Source organism: Heterocephalus glaber, unplaced genomic scaffold (genome assembly GCF_053883595.1).
Source record: "Heterocephalus glaber isolate CG9 unplaced genomic scaffold, H.glaber_assembly_v1.0 deba00001555, whole genome shotgun sequence".
In the NCBI taxonomy this organism is placed as follows: Eukaryota; Metazoa; Chordata; class Mammalia; order Rodentia; family Bathyergidae; genus Heterocephalus; species Heterocephalus glaber.
In genome coordinates this window covers 5,226,281-5,242,464 of record NW_028258346.1, presented here as the reverse complement: position 1 = coordinate 5,242,464, position 16,184 = coordinate 5,226,281, and the positions used below count along the sequence as shown (strand labels likewise).

Sequence of the window (16,184 nt, the reverse complement as noted above, 5' to 3'; positions counted from 1 at the left end):
CCTTTCTTCCCCTAAGCTGTGGGTGTCAATTACTATATACTATTATCTTTCTTCTTGGAGATTCACAATGCACATCATGACACGGAAGTGTCAAGAGGTCCTTTAATTAAAAAATGCTTAACTTGGTTAACCCAGAGTTTCCCAAATCAACCTGACCTTGCAATCTTTATTTATTTTTAGTCAATATATGTCATAGAACATATTTTCAGAAATGCTCCTCATGCCTTTGAGAAATTCATTATAAAACAAAAATAATTTTTTTACTTAAAAAAATTAAATAATTCCTAGGATCACATGTTGGTCAGTAAGGGAGAGGTCACAAAGCCATAGACCCCCACCATTTTAATTCCTGCCCAGCTCCTGTGTCTGCTGTGATCATGCTCTTGAACGGGCCATTGTGCCTGAGCTCTTGAGCCTGCCTAAAAACACACAGGGATAAATTGTCCATAATTTCTTTCTTTATGGCATAGGGTTCAGCATCTGATTATGGTACAGATTGAGGAGGGCCTAGACAGGGGCCTAAATTTCATGTACAGAAACCAGATGTTTATAGTCTTTTCTTCTGTGGTAACCATCAGATCGGTAAAACGGTACTGCTCATCGCATGACTATAAGGCCTTCCGAACAGACCTTTGTTCCTAACAAAAAAGGGATGATAAAAGGTAGAGCTTCTAATACTTTTCAGCAAGAGTCACACAGGCCAGAGATCATAATACAAAAGCTTTTGGCTACACAAATTTAAAGGTATTACAGCGAGGAAAGATAAAAATCAATCAGAGAACTGGAATGATGTAAACCTTTCATCGTTTGCATAATATGTCATTTTTTATTCTTGATTCCAAGGAATTTCACATGATATTTTGAAAGAGAAGACAGGGAAAGCAAGAATCTCCAACTGTGGGACTTGACAAAGTTATCATCAGAGCCCTGCAAGGCCGTGAACCGCGTTCACACCTCAATAGCAATTCTTGCAAATCGGTACTGCGGGGAGGCGGGAGGCCTCAGCAGCACCAAGCCCCTCTCAGCTGCTGGCTGGCTGGACAGCAGATCCAGCAAGCCCGTCACACTAACGAACCCCAGGGCTTCTCCACAGCCAACAGCCATGGAAAAATCTCCCTGAGTGACAAAGCCGAGGAGGGCTCTGGAGCAGTGTGAAGTCAAACCCGGGAGGGTGCCTGACCATAATCCCAGAGTCGGGGCTTCCTGCCTGGCCTCAGGCGGCCCTGATGCCAGGGCCTCAGAAGCAGCACATCCTTGGTTCTGCCTTTTCTCTATTTTCTTCTTTTCTTTCTGCTTCAGGATGACGCTCTTGAATGGGTCGTTGTGCCGGGGCTCCTGGGGCCCACAGTACTCTGGGTCCTGACTGAGCCGAAGCAGGTCCTCCTCAGCTGGGACACAGATCATGGTGTGTGGCTCGGGGCTGCCCTTCCTGAGCAGGGACAGGCTGACCCACACCAGGGCCCTGGGGAAGCGGTCCTCGAAGGCTAGGCAGGCCTCTCTGGTCAGTCCTTGCTGGCCTCTGGCAGGGCCCCACCGGGCTGCCCGCCGATCCTCAGAACGGGGTCTGCACCAGGCGGACAGCTGCTTCAGTAACTTTCTACTCCTACATGAAGCCAGAGACACACATTTGAGGATATTTTGTTTACGGAAAGATATGCAATCAGAAGATTAGGCATTGCTAGAGTTAATTTGATTTTTTTAGACTATATGCGAGAAAGTATCAAAACTATAATTTTTTTAAAATTAAAAATACATATTAATATATTTTAGTAAAAATATTTTTCTTTGTATGTGTCTGTCATTCTAAAACTAAAAGTTTAAGAAGTTGAAGGCAGAGAAAATTAAGACAATGGGTAGAATGGAAGGCTGTCATCAGGGACAGGATGGGGACAAAGAAGGACTGGTATTCTGATGAGGAAAACCTAAAAGGATAGATGTGAAGTAAGAAATAAGGATATGAAATTCTGAGCTTATTGTGCAGAAAGAGAAGTATGAGGGAAAGAGATGAGTGTTTTTTTAAAATGAGAACGTATTCTACGGGGAGCTGCTAGGCAGCAGACCTTGGCCTGCCCAGTACCAAGGGTAGAATGAATTTCACCCAGAAGCTGCATGACATGGCATGTTACATCGAGGCAGCTGCTAACCCACCATGAGTCCATGATTCGAAAGGAACCGGAAGAGACATAACTGAGGGATGCAAAGAAATAAAGCTTGCTCAGTGCAAGAGGTTCTTGGTGACCTAGTAGGACCACAGCCGTGAGGGTGCGGCAGTAGGAGCAAAGACTAAATGAGGTCACAGGAAAAACTGCCTTGATTACTACTGCAGATGACAGTACTTTCATTTCATCAGTGACTATCATGCCCTCAATCAGCTATTACCATGCTGTTTTGCTGGGCCCTCTATGCAACATCAAAGGACTTCTTCCGGAAAGCCCATGCATTCACTTGGGTTTTACATGAAGGAACGGTGCTAACTTTTACATCCCGTGGCCTGTTCAACATAAAAATAAATAATGCAAAATATATCCAGAAGTTACCTGCACTTACCTCAGCACACAGAGTTGACTACTGGTAGCAGCAACATGGTTCTCACTTGTACCCTGGTCCATATCCCTCTCGGTGCCTGGCTGGTCCTGACACTCTGTGTCCAAGACTCGTGACTCGGTGGTGTTATTTACGGGTGTGCCTGCTTCAGCAGATGCCTGATGAGGTTCTTCAGGGGTGGGAGCATGAGGCACCTCGCATCTTCTTAGGTCACTCTCCTCACCAGTTGGAGAGGAATCTACAGAAGATCCTTCTTGGGCCCAGACTCTGGACTCCCAGTCCTGAGTTAACTGCTCCCAGGGACAGCAGAAAGGTGCCAGTGTGCCAAGCTTGACATAGTTGGGCCGTTTGGCAGGAGGGCGCCTAATGAAAACCAAAGAGGAGAACAGATTTTCAACAACTGAGAAGTGACACTTAAAATGATTAGGGCCATTATCTCCATCTAACACACACACACACACACACACACACACACACACACACACACGTATACCACACACATACACTTCCCAGGAAATGTATGATAAGAAAATAACACCTACCACTACTGGCCAAGAGTTTTTGTTTCCTCTGGTCTTTAGGAGATACAAAGTAGTTCCACGTGGCCACTGGACAACCCCAGGGAGTGCCATTCCTGAGAGGTCCAAGCACATGGCACTCCTAGTTTGGAGATGTCCCTATACATCCATCAGGCTAAGTACAAGGTTACGGTGAAGTTTCTCTCTCACTCCTGACCTCTCCTCCTATGACCCTGCTCTCCTCCACAGAGGCAATGTTATCAGTTTCTTAGATATCCTTCCAAAGACATTTCATGTACATACAAGCACGTGGGTATCAATTTCTTCCTTTTTTACTCATATGGGAGCATACTAGATACAGTAACTTTTGTTTAACTTCACTTTTTCTATTTAACAAAATATCTTAGACATCATTTTATATCAATACATCAAGCTCCCTCCCTTTTTTGTAAAAGTCTGTGTCTCCTTTTCCACCACGTGAATATACCCTAATCTATATAGGGAGCCCACTGCTGAAAGACACTTTGGTTATTCCCAAGCCTCTTCTTCTACAAATAATGCTGCCATGAATGACCCTGAGCATGCTGCACCTGTATCACCACAAGCCATGGAACTGCTAAGGCGAGGCTTCTGCCAACTTCCCAGATGCCCTGTTCACCTCCACTCCCAAACATTTGTTGTCACTCACAGTGGCCTCTGCATCTACATAAATCCCCCTTCGAATACACTGGCCAACCGTTACTCTACCTCTGGGACCCACCTTAGGTCTAGTCGTTGCCAGCGTCAGCCCCACCTCACCATCTCAATTCCAAGGACACTACTCTCAGAGCACCGGCTTCTATTCACCCACTTGCCCTCCCCCAAACTCCTCCCATCAGAGTCCCCATTCAGTCACACTGCCAGTTTCTCATCCTTCCCATCGCCCCCTTACCCCTGACTATCAGCTCAGAGTCCAAGTGCACCACACCCCCTCCCTTACATGCACCTTCAACTCCCTCCACCTGGCAGAACCCAGCCAGGTTAGAGCAGCTCCCCAGTGCCCTGTGCCAGCATCTAATCAGCAGCACGAAGCAGGAAGGATTCACAATAGTCCTGAATAGTCCTAGTTATTTAGTTTATTTAAACACAAAACAAGTGGGAGTGCTCTTCCACTTCTTATAAATCTCTTATTTTATTTCCCCAGTCAATTCAATCTTCCACTCTTCCAGAAAAGTGTTTGCAACAATTTCTCTCTCTTCAAATCTCCAACAATCCCTCTGCACTTCCTGCTTCCAGCTTCCAATCTCACCACTGTTTGCCGAGAAGACAGTCACAGCCTAGAAAGCACTGGCCAATCTCCTCACCACAGCATCTGTCCCACTAAGTCTGGGTTAAGACTTCTTTAAGGGGAATAACTGGACCCCCATCCTATCAGATGCTACCCCTCCACCATGTGCTGGACCCCACTCCCTCTTCCTAGCAGCACTCCTGCATTTAGCCTCCCTGCCCTCCTCTAAGTCCCCCTACCAGCTTGGAAACATGTCCATCAAGGAACTGGGAGCTGTGTCCATCAAGGATACAGGCCTCACAGAGCCAGGGACAGACTTTGTCAGCCTTGTCCCTGTGACAGCCATGGTGCCTAGAGTGGTGTTGGACCCACAGTACATTTTAAATCAGTATTATTAAGTGAATGAATATGTCTGACACATATACAGAGATGTGTACAGGGAAATGTTCACAGAGCCCACAGTAAGAAATCAGAAATAACCAAAGGGCAACTGATAAAATATACATCCATATCCCAATTCCATGGAATCACTAAAAGTTCTATTTCCAGCCAGAGCAGGAGAGCTGTGACTCACAGGCCAAATCTGGTCCCTGACTATTTTTGTACAACCCATGAGCTAAGAATGGTTTTAATATTTTTAAATGGCTGAAAAAAGCAGAAGAATAATATTTTATGACACACAAAAATTATATAAAATTCAAATATGAGTAACCATAAATAAAGTCTGATTGGAATACAGCCATGCTCATCAGCTTCTATGTCATCTGAGATTGCTTTCGTGCCACAATGACAGTGCTAAGTAGTTGTTATGGAGACCAAAGGGACCACAAAGCCAAAAATATTTATCATCTGGTTCTCTGCCAGAAGTATGCCAACATTTGGTTTAGAGTTATTGATATGATTGCTTCTCGGCCTTTTGGCTAAGATCAAGTGTAAAGTTATTGATATGAAGAAACCATCCACAATCTATTGTTAAATGAAAAGGGCAGGTTTCAAAATAGTTTGTATAGAATAATCTTTTATTAAAAAAAAAATTCTGTACCTATGGAAAATGTACTTGCATTAAAAAAAAGTATTACTATCAATTACTGACCAAACACCTAAAAGACCTTGACTATGTATTATGGGAGACACAAGGACTGCAGCGCATGATTGCCACCTCCAAGAGCCAGTAAATGAACAATCCAAGAATGTGTTACCACTGCCCCTCTCCGTCGTCATCCATCCATCACTGAACACATGGCTGGAGAGCTAGGCCCTGCGCCTGCTTCTGTGGTTGCAGCAGGGAATAGGAAGGCATAACCTGGTCTCCATGGAGCTCAGTAAAGGGACTACAGCAGAACCTCCATTATGCACTTGGGCATCAGAAAACAAAGAAAAGTTATCAAGGCCTACCATGCCCCAACAATGGCTGGACACCACAGATGCCACAGCAAAGAAGAGAGAGACAGAGAGAGGAAGCCTACCATTCAGTGGAATACAGGTTCCTGATGTGCACACAGACTTCCCTATGTAAAGGAAATAAAGCCCCTCGTTCACTTATCTTCAATTAAAAGTCCAGATGAACAGCTACTAAAATATAACAACTGTGCTTATCTCTCTGGATAGCAGGACTACATCAGTTTGTAAAGTATTTTTAACTATTTACATAGATTCATTAACATTTTATAAATATGTATTAACTCTATCATCAGTTTTTTAAAAGCACAATTTCCACAAAGGAGGAGGGTGGTATCGAGACTCCATTAGCACATGTATGAAATTCATGGCCACAGTTCAGGTGGACTCCACTATCAAAGCCAGTAAACAACCAAGAGAAAGGCTGCAACCTGAATGTGCCCATAAAAGCCAGATGGACAGGAGATAATCTCCTGACTTAAGTAATATTATCTTAATTACTTCATGGTATTACAGCGCTCAAGAAAAGATACCACACTGCACATAAAGAGTTACGGAAGCCATGCCCAAACCGCTAGACAAGGCTGGAAGGTACCATCTCTTATTCCTTAAGACATTACCAGAATAGAGTGCACTTCCTCACCTTTTGTACTTTTCAAGAAGATTCTTCGTTTGCTCTTCAGCAAAGAGAACCCCAGCAGGACAGTCTGGGAAATCACCTGGGACAGCAGGTGCCCTTTTATACTGAGAATGCACTAGACCCTCTTTTAATCCTCCAACTCTTGCACCTCGATAGATCTAAAAAAAAATATCAAAAGATACCATCAATTTACCAACATAAAGTAAAATGCTAAAATGTACATTAGAAGGAGAATGGATAAACACGTGATGGGATGATCCTATAGTCGATTACTATCTGACAGTAAAAATGAATGAAATGGAGCTTACCATTCAGCATGGAAACCCCATACCAAATGAATACAGCCAGTAGCAAAAGCATATATACAGTGAGATATATAGTTCAAAAGCACTTCAAATGTAGTTATTTCATTATGGGATAAAAACGGTTAATAAATCAATAAAAATATGCATACTGGCGACAAACACCAAAATCAGAACAGTGATTATTTTAGCATATGGGAAAGGAAGTAAGGTTGGATAGAGGGTCACAGAGTAATTCCAGGGGATCTGCATGCTTTATTCCTTAAACTGGATGGCAGATGAAGAGTACACAGGCTTTTATTATTTCAGGGTTGTTTTTTTTGATGCTTGAAACATTTCATAATTTTTTTAATTAAGTGGAATTATTTTAAAATATCACTCCTAAATAATTAACAGACTGTCCCTTGCACTAGGCATAATTGCTAAAAATTGACTGTATGAATCCAATAGTCTGATATGCCATTCACAATCTGTACCATCAAAGTAATATTTAATGTAATGAGAAAAATACAACATGTGACATTTAATAAAAAACTTAACTGTAGTTAATAAATAGAAGTACTATATGCTTATAGTTAACATTTTAGATTAGAAACAGAAAAGTATATTCTATACATCTGTAAAAATTGTCTTTTGCTTTTAAACTAAAACTCCAAGTTGAAAACTCAACATTTTGTTGCTACTATTATTAAAAATAAGGCCATTTTTAAAACCTCAAAAATTCACAGTTCAGTGCAAGGGAGAACTTGTCCTGGGACTATTTGTATGAAGTACGCTGTATCCAGGATTAAGCCTCTAAGGGCAGAAATATACTACTCAGTTTCTAAGTCATATATACATTCTAGAACACTTGTAGCATGTGGTATTTACTAGGAATGTATTTTAAATGTTGCAAAGAGTAACTTACAAATGGGATCCAGAAAGCCATGCCCCAGCCCTTTGGGAGGAGGACATCCCAGCCACTGCCCCATCCTAGTCGGTCTTCACCAGTCACTTTGCCCGGCTGTTGAATCAGAAGTATAGGTATCCTTGATTCATGGGGACCTAAAACAAGCTGAGACCCAGGCACCAGCAATTCACTTCTCATCCGGTTTAAATCCTAAAGTGGAAGAAAATAATTCAAGACAAATAACCCTAGTCTTCTACAAGATTCTATTGGGTCTTCTTACAAGGAGCTTTAGAAACTTAAGTGCTTTTTTAAAAAGCGGGGGGAGGGTTCTGAATAAATAAATGTAACCCATTATAAGCACAAAGTATTCCTCCTATAAAGATCTTCCTCTTACAGGGGCTTTGGTAGAAAATGCCTGCCAAATTGTCTTAAATTTGCTAAGATTGGGCTAGATGATTCAAAGTTATAAAATGATACATTCATTCTGCAATCTCACATCAGAATTAATCTCATATATTTATACTCTGTCCCTACATTTATTTGATTAAGAGTGGCATGAAAAAAGGAACAATTAATGACAGCTTCTTAAGGACAGGCAACTAGAAAAATATTCTGGTTCTTGAGAAAACTTCTCACCAGGTCTGAAAGACTTAAAATAGAAGATGCTATGAAGTATTTGTTAAGTGGAATATAAGTGGGACGACAACATCTCATCAGACTTTCCTTGCCAGCTGTAAAGAGAGATGCACAGGCAGGTGAGAGGGCCACCACTCAACTGAGAACACGACACACGACACACCTAACTCTACGACCTCATGCATGACCTCAGACACGCTCATCAAGGCATCACCAAGCCCGAGTCTTCTTTTTACCTTTGCTTGAGCTTCCACTGCTATCTATATACATATCATTCACTCCAAAGTACATTCCTCTTTAGTCCCGAGTTTCCCATCTGGAATTAAGTCCTGTCTCCTAGGTACCTCCTCTAAGAAGTGTCACAACCCTGAAGCACCTCCCCTTCCTACTGCATTCACCCTCCTCCTGCATCTGCTGTGTAGCTAAATGATGCTGTGACTCACACAGTTCATGCACCCATCCCCTCAGACAGTGACTGAGCGCCTCATGTGTGGGCATGTTCTAGAACCTGGGGACGCAGTAGTGAACAAGTCAAACATCGCTCTCGCTCTCTTGTAACTGAGATCCTAAACCCTAGCTGGAACCTTAGGTACTGATCAACAAATCCTACATCTTATTCCTTTTCTCAATCTGTTTTTTGGGGAGGTACTGGGGATTGAACTCAGGACTTTCACATGGATCTATAGCCCCAGTCTCTTTTTTTTTTTCAATTGTCTTAGGGTCTCCCTAAGACACTATTTTCCCCAGCCTGGGCTCAAACTTACAGTCTACCTGCCTCAAGCACCCAGAGTGCTGGGATTACAGGCATACACTGTCACTCCAACTAAGTCTCCTTTCTTCTCTTGCATCTGCCAGCCAACCACCAAGTGTCACCAATTTTGCCCTCCAGGAAAATAACACATTAAACTTCAGCAAAAAAAAAACTTCAGCATGTCCACTTCTGCCCTAATTCAAGTCCCATCGTGTCATACTTGGAGTATTTTAAGGATCTTTTAAGGCCAGCAACCCATCGTCCTTTCTCCAACTTCCCTGTCCCCCCAACTAATCTACCCTCCTTATGGCTGCCACAGTGAAACCCCATCATAGCATGGCCCACCTTAAAACCTTCAGCGGTGCCTTATATCCTCAGTCCAAGTCCTTGTTATGCCTCAAGCTCTTTTATGTGCTGGCCCTTAAATTTATCTCTTCAGTTTCATCTCCTGTCCCACTGCTGACTACCTCAAGTAATTGGAAGTTCATGAATACATCATCCTAATTTTGTTCTGGGCCACTGCACATGCTCTTCCCACTTCCTAAAATCTTTTCTCCACTGCAGCCTTGACCTTGCTCCCAAAAATTCAGTTAATTCTGATCCCACCTGAGAGGAAGTTCACATACCAGCTCTTCCACTCGGGAAGCCAGCTTCAGTTTCCCTAGTCTGGACTCAGGACCCTGTACTTCAACCATCCCCTAGTCACATATCCCAGCGTCTACTACAATGCCTGCCTCTGGTAGGAGATGGTATTTGAACCTATTCTCAAGTAGGAGTCAGAATTAACTAGACAGATAACATTCCAGGGAGAAAAAACACCAATAAAAGAAACACATATGTAAACCATGAGATTATCTCTTTGAGAAAAAGTCTGTATTTTTCCTAGAGATCATTCTTTCTGAGAACAGAAAAGAAATTACAGTGTGTGCCAGGCAGGGCAGCACACACTGTAATTCCAGCTATTCTGGAGACTGAGGCAGGAGGGTGGTTAAGTCCAAGCGCAGCCTGTGCCACTCAGTGAGACCCTGTCTCAAAATGAAAAAAGAAAAAGGGCAGGGGATGTAGCTCAATGCAAAGGCTCATTCTCTAGTACTGGGGAAAAAGAAAGGAAAGAAAAGAACAATATTATCATGAATAAGGAACCAAAAACTTGTTTTAAAATAAAAGGAAGTCTATTGGATTCTCTAAAGTATAAAATCACTTTTTATGGTCTCTAGAATGATGAGTTTCACCTGTCATTTGTGATTTTACCAGTGATCCTTACACTCTTAGTTACCTGATCCGAGATTTTATTCTCTGTGACACTCCTACAGATCTCTTGGTTCCAGATAAAGCTATGCGCACACTCCACTGGCACGCCCTCCTGGAGCAGCTGTCTAACTTGCTCATTATCTAAGAGGGAAAAGAAATAGCCTTCAAACCACATTCTTAGATCAATAACTCACACCTGAACACTAGCCCATTCATGACAAGAAAATAGCATATAGACAGTTACTTAACTAGAAGAAATTAAGTTATTGTCAGAGCTGGTTTCACAGCCATTGAAATAGCAAAGCCTGCTGAACTTTTCTCTTTGATATGTATTTTTCATGCAGAAGATCCAAATATTACAATATTAAATTCCCTCTTGATAACTGCCTAATATAAGAATTTGCAGTAATCAAATTCTCAATCATTTTCTTCTGCCTCTTATCTCAACTCTCTGATAACCCATTTTTATGGACCTATTTAGTCCTTTTTATGAAACGTGTTTCTCTATTCCTTTAAGATGAACATATTTCCTATGAAACATATGGTTTTATCCCTTTAAGCAAGCGACTCCATGCTAGAAAGGGCTCTACTGGAGAAGGAAAAGGAACATTTTCAGTAATAAACACCAGTATTGATAGAAGACACTTTCCCCATGAGGTCACTTAATCATCAAGGGAAAAAAAATCTCTAACTTCTAAATCTAAGTTTATTAGACTGAAGAATCAAAAGCAACAAAGTTAGACAATCCATGAATTTTGACTATGGCTCCAAAATGCCAACACAGAGAAAGCACGTACCTCTGAGGGTCTGATGGCTAGGAAAACTAAGTTCAAAGTAACCAGGCCAGAGTGTAATAGATTTCAGGGGAGAACAAAGAGAAAACTAAATGATGAACAGATCTGAGATGAGAGCTGCTTAGACAGCAACGGCTTCTGTGCATGCTCCTCTCTCAGAGACACTAACCAGGGGTCTCAGGCACCAGTGCAGAGTGTTGGGAAGGTTCACACCACCTGTCTAAGAGCAAGCAACAAGCTTCATTCCACCAGCCCTGGTCTACCCAGATTGCTTTCCTGTGGAGCACTGCTGCAGATCAGAGTGACAGAATTGGGTGGGATATTACTCAGATGGAGTTGCAGACCAAAGAAACAGCTGACACATAGGGTGTAAAGCACAGAACACCACTGCCTCAACTTCAAATATTCTAGATGAAGGGATATTATTCATCACTGAAAAGAAATGAACTATCAAGTAATGAAAAGACATGGAGGAACTGTGAGGGCATATTAAAGAGGGAGAAGCCAATCTGAAAGGGTACAAACCATATGATTCCATTTTATGGCACTCAGAAACTATGGAGACAGTAAAAGGATCAGTGGCTGCCACAGCTGGCAGGGAGGGAAGCTGCAGCCTTCAAATTCACTCTACTTTATAAATATGCAGATGGGTTGAAGGTGCCTGCCTGAACCTATTAGGATTATTATTTTTTTTTTTTTTTTGGTACCAGGGATCGAACTCAGGTCCTTGCGCTTGCACAGCAGGCAGCGAACCCACTGCGCTAAATCCCCGGCCCCTGAACCTATTAGGATTTTTTCCTCCCAGGAACAGAAACAAAGAAGTCATGGCAAAATGACCACTAACTTGGCACTCCTGGAAGCCAACTGTAACTCTGTGATCTAAAAGTGCTTGCAAGAGCTATAAAAAGTAAATACCATTCTGAAGCCAAATAGACTCTCCCCATGCTATCTCACAAAGTCCTATAGCCAGGATGTTTAAAGAGAAAGATGAAGACAAGCTTATGAACACAGTGTAATTTCAGTATTTTCTTTGTCCCTTTCCTCTTTTTTTTGGAGGCGGTGGTGATGCTGGGGATTGAAATCGGGGCCTTGCACAAGCTAAGCATGTGCACTACCACTGAGCTATACCCCATATTCGGTATTAAAGCAAACTCCTCCTAACAGACAAGGACTAGTTAAAATGACGTATTAGAGCAAGTCAGCAAACGCTAAGGAAAGCAGATAAAGTAACAAATAGTACAATACAGATCTGGGTGTTTTTTAAATTTGTTTTGCTGTATGTTTTTTGGTTTTGTTTCTGTTTACCCTGGTGCTGGCAGTTAAACCCAGGGCCTTGTACAAGGCAGACGCGAGTATTACACGGAGCTACAACCCCCACCTCAGCCCCAGGTATGTATTTTTAAGTCTCACCTAGAAAGCCAGTTACTTGCATAATGAAATGCTGTATTAATAAACTCAAAAGTATTTATAAAAACACATTATTAATATTTAATTCAAACCTAAAAACCAATGACCAAGTAAACTTCTTCAAAGCATCTGAGAATATACATCATCACTTCAGGTTCTTCATGTACCTTCTCTTTTAAAGGCTCTGTGGTCCTCAGGACACACAAGAAACTAAAGAGTTTGTTATCCAAAGCAGGCAACTCTATGGTTTAACTAGCCCAGAACTGATCTTTCTCATCTAAGCCAAAAGAGGCAGAGAATGACTTCAGATACAGACTGAAATTACATCAGAGAATTAGGTCTTTCCATCATCCTGATGTTGTAAATAATTTTTCCAAGGATTAATCTTATGGGCCCAGCCCACCAAAGTATACTTCTACCCTTGGAATTTTTGGTTTTTTGGTTTTTGGGGGGTTTTTGGTATTTCTATAGTACTGGGAACTGAACCCAGAAGCTTTCACATGCTATGCAAACATTCTAGTGTTATGCTACATCCCCAGCCCTTTTTATTTTTTATTTTGAGTCAGGGTCTCATTAAGTTCGTGAGGCTAAACTGAAATTTCACTTGTGATCTTCCTGCCTTAGCCTCCCAAGGTGTGTGTCATGGCGCCCTGCTCTATCCTTGGTTTTGACTTATGTTCCAGGATATTACACTTGTTAATAATACAGTACTAAGTCCTTAAGATGTATACTTTTTTTTTTTTTTTTCATGCCAGGAATCAAACTTGGGTCCTTGTGCTTACACAGCAGGCGGTGAAACCACTGAGCTAAATCCCTGGCCCAAGATGTATACTTCTTAATGTAATCTCATGTAACCAGATAAAATACATCTGCAACGAAACTACAGCATTTAAAACAAGTCTGGGGTTGGGGGTTTAGCTCAGTGGTACAGAACTTGCCTAGCACTCATGTATGCCCCAGATCTGACTGTCTAGGTCTGCCCACAAAAAAGGTTTTAATGAGCTATTGCAATAACAGCTAACAGGATGGTAAGCTTTTATCATGGAAATTCAATCATATATTTCAAAACATTTTAATTTTCCTTGAACTGATTTATAGTAAGATAAAAGCCTTAGAAAGGATTTAATATATACTGCTTCATTCCAGAAAAGAATTTGAGGTAACAAGAGAAATGAACCAGGGCTGGGGATTTAGCTCAGTGGTTCCACCACCTGCCTCGCAAGTGCAAGGTCCTGAGTTCGAACTCCAGTACCAAAAAAAAAAAGGGAAGAGAAATGAAGTAGAGTTTAACTATAGCTTTAAGACAATTAAGATAGCATTTATAATGGTGTAGAAGACACTACAAGCTTTATGGTTGCACTAAATGATACTGGCATTAAAAAAGAAGACAACTCATTGATTAAAATCTTAGGCTCCATAATTAACTAACTTACCTATGTATCTTCAGAGTCCTCTTTCATCCTATCCACCTTTTATGTGATGGTCTCACAGTGTAATTTATTGCCCCCTTAATATGCTATTTAATGTACTATCTAATACATTAAAAGGATAGTAAATACAATGAGGCATTATCACAACTGCTACAAATCCCAGATCAAACTAAAATTCTAGCCACCCCAACCCACCATCCCAGGCCCATCCCAGCCAAACAGCTCCCTCAGGCCCTCTCCAATCAAAACCCAGTCATCTGACACTCTAGCACCTGGGATGGCCTTGCCAGGATTCGAACCTGGATCATCTGTATAGTCAGACAGAGGCTTCCAATGAGCACAAGACCAGCTGCGGGTGCAGATCCCTTCCTCACAATTAACATTCTGAAACACCAGGCATTGTCAGAGAGTCCAGTTTGCAGAGAGACAGGTTTTACTGGATATTAAAACACAGAGAACTCAAAAAGCAAATAAGCAAACATAAATATCCAGCTACATGGTTTACACCTACAAGATACTTCCACACACACCATGCCCTTTGATTGCACCACCCTGAAGGGAGGTAACTAAAGAGCCCCCTGATTTTTCACAGGTAAGTTACTGCAGAAGTGTAACAGACAGAATGCTCTTAACAGGACTGGCATGATCAATAGAATAAGGAAAACCATAGGTGCAAGTGCTTTACCTTGGCATTTTTCTGGGTTGGACAAAGCTTCACAGCGCTTCTGAGGCAAATTTATTCGAGGGTCCCCCACCGTGAGTCCCAGAATAGTACCTGCTGGGATTTCTGCTGGTGATGTTATTCCTTTAATAAAACAAAGGAAAAATAAGCTTACAGCAAGTCACTCATAATACATATATATTTTCTTAGGTTTCAGATTTTCTAATAAAAAATTTTCTTTGGGCTAATTATTTAAAAACATGTCTTTCCTTTTATTCCCCACTGATACTTTTAGAGAATAAATTAACATTCAAAAAAGGGATGTTTCTTGCAAAAAAAAAAAATTAAGCTGACATGAAAGAAGTTATTTCACAATGCAAGCACATATGCTTCTATCAGTGATAACTATTAACTGCTGCAGGCACAAAAACAACCAGCAGACTAAGTTTAAATGTTAGGGTCAGTACCTGGTATATGCATTTATCTACCTCAGAATGCCAGTTATTTAGAATAGTAACATCACCATGGTGAGTCATTTCATAAACAAACATGAATACAGTGTTTCATTAAGTCAGGTACCTCTCTTACTTGCTTTTCTTGCTATATCATAACCAACCACAGTAAGATAAGAGCAAGACTACTTATAGGAAGCCCAACAGCATATGCTCTCTTAACCCATGTCTTTCTCCTCTCTTCCGGCCTACTACACCCCAGTGCTCCCTCTGTTTACCTCCCAACAGCTCAAAAATGGCTTCCTGTCTGCGATGAAGGGAAACACTATCAGTGTTCCTACAGGCATCAATCCACCAGCGGTGAGGTGTCTCCTCTGTGTCCTCTTCCCCCTAAAAAAAAAGGTCCTCCTCACCAGGTGCAGGGTGAATCAGATTTAATAACAATGCAGTCTTGGGAGCCACCCCTTCTGTTTCTGTTTGTGGGAACGACTGTTTTATGAGGAGTGGCACAGTTAAAGCAGTAATTAGTATCAAACTAAGTACTCTTCTAATTAGAGGCAGGGACATAGTGTTATAAATTTCTGTCCAGATTTCACACACTAGTAGGAAATACAGCCCTGATTTTCAAAGAGACTACCTAAATAAGCCACTTCTCACCTCCAGATTTCTGTGGAGCGCAGTTCCTTTTAATAAGAAAGGCCTTGGTCCTCTCCCACCTGATCACACCAGTACTTTCAGAAGACGTCTTCAGGTAAAAGATGCATTATTACTACAGAATTCTTTAAAATGTTTCTAAGATGCATGAGTGCTCCATAAATACCTTTTCCTGACAGAACCAGGAGTTGCATGAGGTTTCAAAAGGCAGTTCAAGCATTGGGCACACGCCAAGCCAAGAGAACCAGCAGCCAAGATTCACAGTGCAGCTCAGAGGCACCATTCACCTCACAGAACTGTGGTATCGAATCAGAGGGGTCTCAAGTACAGACTCCAAACTTTCTAGATCCAAATCTCTACTCCACAGCTGTGAGCTACTGTGGAGCACCTTCTACAAAGTGCCATGCTGCACCCTGGGGACACAACACAATACCCTTGCTGTCATGAGGCTCACAGTCTATCTAACAAGAGAGGCAGACACAGCATAAATGCATGAACAAGTCTGAACACATAAACTGAGGAAATGTGCATAGCACAACAGGAGGGACATGATGTAACCCGAGGGATCAGGAAAGGGCTCTAGAGGGAAG

General features: G+C 41.8%; 1 protein-coding gene across 2 annotated transcripts in view; it reads right to left on the bottom strand.

The window, feature by feature from the left end:
- Positions 1 to 806: 806 nt before the first annotated feature.
- The window catches only part of Pop1 (POP1 ribonuclease P/MRP subunit), a 34,975-nt gene continuing 19,597 nt past the window's right edge, over positions 807 to 16,184 (bottom strand). For both annotated transcript variants that reach the window (XM_004850152.4, XM_021262677.2), the window contains exons 10-16: positions 15,219 to 15,330; positions 14,513 to 14,632; positions 10,222 to 10,337; positions 7,577 to 7,768; positions 6,371 to 6,525; positions 2,548 to 2,907; positions 807 to 1,603 (exon numbers count right to left, since the gene is read on the bottom strand). In XM_004850152.4, coding sequence (XP_004850209.1) covers positions 949 to 1,603; positions 2,548 to 2,907; positions 6,371 to 6,525; positions 7,577 to 7,768; positions 10,222 to 10,337; positions 14,513 to 14,632; positions 15,219 to 15,330 — 1,710 coding nt within the window. In that variant the 3' untranslated portion in view covers positions 807 to 948. The remainder of the gene's footprint in view (positions 1,604 to 2,547; positions 2,908 to 6,370; positions 6,526 to 7,576; positions 7,769 to 10,221; positions 10,338 to 14,512; positions 14,633 to 15,218; positions 15,331 to 16,184) is intronic.